Consider the following 9357-nt stretch of genomic DNA (forward strand, 5'->3'; position numbering starts at 1 on the left):
TAATAAAAATATTTAAGTGATCAGTAATAATTTATTATTTGTAATACATACAAACTTTATCTGAGCTGAGTCGAGTTACCGAGTTCGAGCCGAGTCTAAGCCGAGTCCGAGCCGAGTCCGAGCCGATACCGAACTAAACGAGTCGAGTCTGAGCCGAACACACAAAAAGTTTGGCTCAGCTCGTTTATTTATCTGACCTCATTTTCATGTTCAAAATCGGCTCGTTTATAAAGAGTTCTAAGTGTTGTATTTAGAAAAATAAACAAAAAATTTAAAATAATTAAATTGTTAATAAATGATAAAAATATACTAATAAAAATATTTAACTGATCAGTAATAATTTATTATTTTTAATACATATAAACTTTATCTGAGTTGAGTCGAGTTACCGAGTTCGAGCCGAGTCCGAGCCGAGCCCGAACTAAACAAGTCGAGTCTGATCCGAACACACACAAAGTTCGGCTCGGCTCATTTATTTATTCGAGCTCATTTTCATATTCAAAATCTGCTCGTTTTTAAAAACGAACCGAGGCGAGTTTACTTAAACAAGTTGATCTCGAATTTTGTTCATGAACAGTTTTGTTCATTTGCACCCTAGGTGAAATCGTCCGTGAAAGTCGAGGGTTGTTGAGAGATGTCTTTATTTTGTTAGTTGAAAAGTAAAAAAAGATTAACATTAAAATCTCTTCTATATATAATAGTCCAACATAACTATAAAATTATTAAGACATTTTATTTTCGTGAAATGACAGATTTGCCCGTCTTTATTTACTATATTAAAAACAAATGTTGTTAATGGGAATCGAACCTGAGTATACTCATTCATCAATATATCTTTATATCATTATACCAAATTATTATCTTGTGATTTTCATCATACATATAAAATGTGAGTGTCGTAAGACATTTATTCAACTTTAAACAATTATGAATTATTTGTGGAGTTAATTTGAACAAATTATATTTAGAAATAAGTTCAAACATAATACATTAAAAATATATACCTTATTTATTAGACATTTATAAGTTTAAAAAGGTATTTTAAATCTTTTTTTATCTCAATTAAATTTTATAAATTCCTATTTTTTTAAAAAAAATTATTAAAAATAGAATCATATATATATATATATATATTATCATGACTATAAAGAGTCGGTATACATCAGTTGAATTTGAAATCATAATATTACCCATTTTTATTCAAAAAATACCAAAAATACTTTAACTTAATTTGATTTCTAAAATATTCGTCATTTGGCTATATGACATGATTCACTTCGTAGTTTTAGTAAATTTAAATTACGAGTTTGACGAATACATCTTATTAATATGGCCAAATGCATGTCTTTTATAAATGAAATGTGTTTGATATTTTATATATGATCAATTCAACAACTAATATGTATCATTTGATAATTATTAACTACACATCGCCACCATGAATATAACAACAGTGTACTAACACTTAAGTATGAGATCACTGAAGTTGGGCGGGGACATTGTCGATTCCAAATAACACAAGTTTCAATGACCTTACACTAATAAATATCGGATCTACAGAAATTATAATTAATATCGACATATCTTTTAACTCATATATCATATATACCCAAAATGTTTATCATAACCAGAATCATTGAGTATAATTTGTTTCGAGTGATATTTTTTATACATTTCAAATAAATTATGAATTATTTCTAACAAAACATGCGAAAAGTAAAATTCAAATATAATATATTCTGCACTGCGAAACATTGCTAGAAAATGGCTTGTGTCTCGCACGAGTTATTATGTTAATTTAAGAATTGCTTGGCTTAATATATGTTGAGATATTAGAATTTAGAACCACATATTTTAAATCTGTAATTTAAACATAAAATTCATTAAAATTTTAAATACAATTTAATAACTCACTATTTGCAAATTATTTAATCGGCTCCCTCCACCATTTTAAAGTGCAAATAAACATGTTCATGTATACCAGAGAAATTAAGCTGAACTTATATATATAGGGTTAGTTTCAAATGAAAATTAATTTTACTAAGAATTAAAATATTTTGTATTTAGATTTAGGGTTTTTTTGAAAAATACCCAAGTCTAAAAATATTTTTGCAAAAATAATGTGATTTTTTAAAAAAAATTGTAAAAATACTTTTTAATTTGCAAAAATACTATTTTTCAAAAAAATTACAAAAATACGGTTTTTTTGCAACTGAAATCAACTACATGCAACCTTTGACGAGTTTATGCAACTACATGTAACCTCAAATCAACCAAAAAAATTTTATTGAACTAGTTGCATATTTGGTTGATTTTGGTTTATTCCATATTTTTGCAAAAAAAATCAGAACATCGTAAAAAAAGTTAGAAAAGTTAGTATTTTTGGTAAATTCTCTTAGATTTAAGTATTTTACAATTATTTTTTGAATTTTTTTTTTCAATTGCATAAAAAGAGCAAGGTTGCGATAAAGTTGAATATTCTAATAAACCTGTCAAAGGAAAAGAAAATTATGCTAAACCTAAAGAAAAAGGAGAAATCATCAAACCATAGACCACAAACTAAACTAGCATATATTCTGAAACGAAAACTTAAATTGCATCAGTCTCCTTGATGGACCAATATACCATTGCATTCGTGGATCAATATACATTTTTTTCATTATTTCATAACTAAAAAAAGGAATTGCATCTGTTCCCACATTTTCAGTGGACCAATATACCATTTTTGTTTCATTAGTTCATCAGAGCAAGTCCATCAATATTTAGAATATTTTTTAAAAATATTATAAAATATATAACGCTTAATAATTTAGGATATTATTATATAACAGGTCAACTCTAACAATACTACTTATATTTGCTCATAAATATAATAATATTAAATTTAAATTTTACTAATAAAAGAATATGAAAATGAGATGTGAATTAGAAGGGAAATAAAAATTTTATTGATGAAAATAAAATAATAAAAATTTTATTGATGAAAATAAAATAAAAAAGAGTTGGTGCCTCTTTTAAACATAAGAGATGAAATTTATGTCTTTAACTTTTGAGTAGCCACTTATATGATCGGTTGGACTTGCTCGTACCAATTTTGGTAAGAGTAATGAAGAAGTAGATGTAATTAAATCCAAAACTGAAAATGTAAAATTAGAAAACACAGAAGAAATAGAATACTAGTGAGCAATAATTTTAGTTGTTTACTTTATTTATTTTTGGTGTAATTTATCTTTTTAGATAAGATGCTCTAAAAGTGACGTTGACATTATATATACTACTTTTCCTTCTCCAAAATGAAAAACAAAGTCATGATCAACAAAACAGAGTATGGTGTTGTTTTCATGTCTTCTCGCAAGAGGTCACTCGTTTTATGTAAGATTAAATACAAAGACGTTGTGGTATACTTCTCCATCCTATTTTAATTGTCACATTTGATTTTGACCTAATCAAATTAACTAAAGTTTAACCGAAGTTTATTAATATTTTATAATTAAATAAAATAAAAAAATTACATCATCGGAAAGTAAATTTAATCTACTTTAATATATAATTTTTAGTTTTTTAAAATAATATAAGAGTAATGTTTAATTTTTAGTCAAAAATTAATCAATTTAATTTCTATAAAAAGAAATGTGATGGGATGGAGGGAGGGAGGGAGTATTATTCAAATATTGCAATCCCCGATGTTACTTGATTCCTGTAATTTCGTTTCAAACTTTTTTCAGATAAACATTAAGATAAGCAATTAAGCTTTGTTCGTGTGTCTTCATACGGAGTACTTGTCTAAATAAAAATTTTGAAGAAGAATTATTATATCTATAATATAACAATATGGGTTTTTATGAACAATTTAATTAATATGACGATTATACCCATATATTAATATTTATATAATATTTATTTCATGAGTAAAGTTCTATGGAGTCCACCTTTTAATTGGAGTCCTCGGAGTCCATATATGTTCTGCAAATAAAATATCTTCTAAAATATGTTATCTTGCAAAACATGTTTTACAAATATCATTATTTCAATAAAATCATGCAAATCTCATATATGTACAAGTACAATATGTATGTTCTGCAACATGAACATTTATGTTCTGCAAACTAAGCATGTTTTCTAGAATAATATATTTTACAACGTTCTACTTGTAAAATCTATGCAATCTGCAAGATTTTCAATAAAATTGTGATATTTGTAGAATATCATTCGAAAAATAATACGTTCTGCAACAATTTAAGCTATATTTTACTTGCAGAACATATATGGACTCTAAGGACTCCAATGAAATAGTGGACTCCATAGAACCTAACCCTTTATTTCACCTCATTTATTAAAAATTATTAATTATCGTATAATTAATATGTGCATACATACATAAATACAATAAATATATACATATTTATAAATTAATACATGCATAAATACATATATGCATAAACACATACATACATGCATACACACATATATACATATATACATACTCATATATTATTATTTATCATCAATTTAACATCGTCCTCATACATACATACATACATACATACATGCATGCACATATACACCCATACACACACATACACACATACATATATAGATACATACTCATATAGAGTAAAGTTCTTTGGAGTCCACCTTTTAATTGGAGTCCATCTATGTTCTGTAAATAAAATATCTTCTAAAACGTGTTATCTTACAAAACATGTTTCACAAATATCATTACTTCAATAAAATCATGCAAATCTCATATATTTACAAGTACAATATGTATGTTCTGCAACATGAACATTTATGTTCTGCAAACTAAGTATGTTTTTAGAATAATATATTTTGCAATGTTCTACTTGTAAAATCTATGCAATCTGCAAGATTTTTAATAAAATTGTGATATTTGTAGACTATCATTCGAAAAATAATACGTTTTCAACAATTTAAGGTATATTTTACTTGCTATAACATATATGGACTCCAATGCCTCTAATGAAATAGGGGACTCCATAGAACCTAACCCTACTCATATATTCTTATTAGCCATCAATTTAACATCGTCCTCCAACACAATGAAATGGCCAAAATGTTATATTAAATTATATGAAATACAAAATAAAATAAATTATTTATACAGATATATACAATTTATACTTCACCGCACATATATCATATACTCCCACCCCATAGGTTGTTAACATCGTTAGGGGGTTTGTTCAGCAAACTAACTCATATGACAATTATACTCCTACATTAATATCTATATAATATTTAATTCACCTCGTCATTCATTTATTAAAATTATCAATTATTGTATAACTAATATGTGCATACATACATACATATATACATACATACATGTAATATATATATATATATTTATACAGGAACATACACACACATATATATTCTTATTTGTCATCAATTTAATCTCGTCCTCCAACATAATGAAATGATAAAATATTATATTAAATTTAATCAAATAAAAAATAAAATAAACTATTTATACATATATGTACGATTTATACTTCACTATTAATCATTCTGATGACATATATCATATACTTCAACCGTCCCACATATTGTTAATATCGTTGTTAGACACGGAGATTAAAAAAATGAATTATGTTGAAGAAAAATTAAGAAAACGAGGGTAAATTTTGGAGCCATTACAAAGATAATATGATATTTTAGAAAATGTTAACAATCTGTTGAAACATCTCAAAATAGAAAGTTATTGGGACGGATAGTATTATATGTCATTCAGTGAGTAAACTTACAGTACTCACGTTAATTGTCTATATAGTATGACTCATCAATCACATTTCTAACACATTAAATACTTAGAAAATAAATTAATATTATTTTATATTTAGATTGATTGATATACACCAGACACACATAATCACTTGTATTTATTTTACTCTAAGCATTAACATATTACAAATATCATTTAGCTGTGAAGTGGCAAAAAATGTATATTAACATAATTTATTACTTTCTGCGAATGCATCATTGCAAACATACCTCAATCACCCGTACTCATATGCATAAACAAATAAATTATTTATGCATTAGGTAACAACATAATTATATCGTCAATAATTACAGCAAAAATAGTTTCAATAAGCACAATCAAGAACCCATGCATTGCACAGGCTATGAAGCTAGTTTACTTGAATTAGTTGAAATAATATTAAATTTTGAACATTAATATCTACCTATCTTCAATTTTATAGTATATCATGTATTCCAAAACTTTTTAGTATAAATAATAATAATAATAATAATAATAATAATAATAATGTTATTAAGTGGTCCTATATGGTTATCTTTTTTTAACAAGGTTTTGTCTAGTATTTGTTCTTCTTAGAGACATAATTTTTTTGTATTTTGAGTTCAACTAATTTTGCTAAGAAAAATGATAGAGCTCTCAAATATTGTTACAAATTTTTTTTACAAATATTACCTTTCCTCAAAATAATATGGACATGCGCCTGCATTCTAACAGCGGCTCAGAACCGGACCGAACCGAACCGGTATCCAACATTCCAACTAGTCATTTGCCTACAAAGTACTCTGAAATAGTCAAGGAAACAATGGCTGCATTCAGTGGCAAATCAGTGAACAAAACACAAATCAAAGCGGACGGAAATGTGTTTCATCAACTATTCAGGGACGAAATACCCCGTATTTCCCGCTTAAGTCCTAAAAATGTTCATGGGATTGAGTTGGTTTAAAGTGTATGGGGAACTGTAGGATCTATCCTTTCCTCCAAATATATTCTCGGTATAATTCAATATTTCATATTCTAACAATTCACGCTATCGTTTCGGTGTATATGCTAGATGAAGATAAACTATATACAGTATGCCAACAACTATCAACATTCTCTGTTATAAAAATCGGCCGATTTTTTAAAAATCGCCGATAAATCGCTCAAAAATCGGTTAAAGATAATGATCTGATTTGACCGATTCCCGATAAATCGTAAATCGGTACCTCAACCGAATAATTCTGATTTCCGAAATCTGTAACACTGTCAACATTTAGTAAAAACGCCTATATCTCTCCTTCCGGACCTAATTAGTCGTTCAGTTTTATAATTGAAAATATTTTTTAATACATATATCATTGAAAGCTACGGGGAACCTACTTAAAATGTAATTATCATTTTAAAAAAATATAATAAACCGATGTACAAGAAACTTCATCTAAACAAGTTATAAGAGCATCTCCAATCATATGGAACCCTTAACTAAAAATCATTAATACATATTATAAATAAAAAATATAGATGTAAAAAAAATCCATCAATGGTACATTACCCTTATTTATAAATATAGTCAATCACTTGATGTTGGCTATATTTGTTGAACTACTACATATACGTGTAAGAAATCTGTAAAAAAAAAAATTAATCATTTATTACCATATTGAAGTAAATATTTTTTTATAACAACATACTATTTTTAAAATATAGTTAATCAATATAGCCAATATCATTTAAGTACAATACCTTACAGGTTTAACAAAATTTACATATTTTCCTAGAGGTCCAATTTAGCCCGCAATTATAGTTAACACCATTGGGGATGCTATAATATAATATATAGTTCTAAATGATTATATGGTATATATATTTGTATAGATGGGAAAGACCAAATATGCACAGTCCTATATGAGAAGATTGACGAGGAAAACAAGTCATTAAGGGACAAAGTGATAGCAGGAGATCCACTGAAGCAATACAAGGCCCTCACTTTCATGACCAAAGTGGATAAGATAGATGACAACGCCTATACTGTGACATGGACTCTTAAATATGAGAAGCTCAATGAAGCCATTCCTCCTCCAAATGCAATGATGAATTTTTGCGTTTATGTCACCAAGGATATCGAAAATCGATATCTCCAGCTCCAGCCCCAGTGTTGATCAACAATCAATGAGAATGAATCCTATTCTATATATCACAATGCATGTAACGTAATATAGCTATATCTGCATGACTGCATTGTGTATGGGTCTGTCTGTTTGCAAATTACTTGATGGTGTGTAAAAAGCCAAGTACGTCTTTCTTATTTCTTCTTGTTTTTGCACAATAGTGGGCAGGCGATGAATACTACCAAGCTGGAGTACGGTAGGGGCAGAGGGAATAATTCATAAACATAAGACACTATATATGCATGAGGAATTGGTTCTCTTAAATTTTTGTTTCCATTTTTCAGTCAAACTTAGATGTTAATCGGAATTGTTGTCATTAGAATTTATAACAACTCTGTTAATCAATTCAAAGTTGACATCAAAACAACCTGTTTAACTGGTTCTTGCAAGTCGAGGGCCGTCGAGTGCTGTCTTTATTTTGTTAGTTGAAGTAAGAAAAACACTTAAATGTAAATTTTAAGATTTTGCCTCAAAAATTAGAAATCTTTTACAAATGTGTAAGGAGAATATAAATTAACCTAGCTGAAAAATTATTTAATCGGCTTCCTCTACCATTTTAAAGTGCAAATAAAAGAAATGTTTATCTATACCAGAGAGGCTGAGCTTGATTTATACAAAGACCGCATTACTATACAACAAAAGATGTTGATATTAAGGTGAATATGCTAGACACTTAACAGAGAAAAATAAATATGAATATGCTAAACATATAAAAGAAGAAGAAATTATATCAAGCCATGCATAGACCATAATGAAACTGGTAACCCACGAGGGTTGACTCAAGGGGATAACTATGCTCTTAGTCACAGTTCGAATCCCATGATAGAAGAATTTATAATTATGTTTCCTGAGTCAGAGCATGTCGTTTAAATACGGTTTATCTTGGTTCACGTGATTTGCAGGCTATTGCGTGAGCCCGTAGAATTTACCCGATGCGCATCCAAAGGGTAGCGACTGCGGATTATATATATATAGAAAAAAAAAAAAACCGGCATATATTAAAAAAATGAAAAAAATAAAATTGCATCAACTTTCTGGAGGGACCAATATCCCATTTCATTGGCGGACCCATACACGGATTCTCTATTATTCCACCACTATGACAAAAAAGATTTCATAATAATTATATAAGTAAACGTATATATTCATAAATTTTTAGAACACTTAAACTTATTTAAAGTGATAAAATTGGTAAAGGGGAAATATTATTATAATGTAATTATTATTTTATTGGGGGTGAAAATATAAGGTCTCCATTATGTTAGTACCTTAAAAAATTATTATTTTAGCATGTTGATTACTTAATTGATTAACAATAACTCTATAAAAGATATTTGAAAAAAGCAATATTACTGATTGAACGATATAGTTTTTTTTATCGTAGATAACCCGCAGCCGCTACCCTTCGGGTGCGCACTGGGTAAA

At 27.8% G+C, this 9357-nt stretch overlaps 1 protein-coding gene across 1 annotated transcript; it reads left to right on the forward strand.

Annotated features, from left to right (window-relative positions):
* Positions 1-6473: 6473 nt before the first annotated feature.
* On the forward strand, positions 6474-7923 carry LOC141714298 (kirola-like). Its single transcript, XM_074517826.1, has 2 exons — positions 6474-6678; positions 7640-7923. The coding sequence occupies exons 1-2, from the start codon at positions 6474-6476 to the stop codon at positions 7921-7923; spliced, it is 489 nt and encodes a 162-aa protein (XP_074373927.1).
* The last annotated feature ends 1434 nt before the right edge of the window (positions 7924-9357 follow it).

The sequence above is a fragment of the Apium graveolens genome, chromosome 1 (assembly GCF_009905375.1).
Source record: "Apium graveolens cultivar Ventura chromosome 1, ASM990537v1, whole genome shotgun sequence".
NCBI lineage: Eukaryota > Viridiplantae > Streptophyta > Magnoliopsida > Apiales > Apiaceae > Apium > Apium graveolens.

What these genes read in the sequence shown, in the direction of transcription:
- LOC141714298 (XM_074517826.1), top strand. Translation starts at nt 6,474, where the DNA reads ATGGACATGCGCCTGCATTCTAACAGCGGCTCAGAACCGGACCGAACC. An exon ending in ATTCAGGGACGAAATACCCC is followed by an intron (nt 6,679 to 7,639) that starts GTATTTCCCGCT and finishes ATATTTGTATAG; the next exon opens with ATGGGAAAGACCAAATATGC.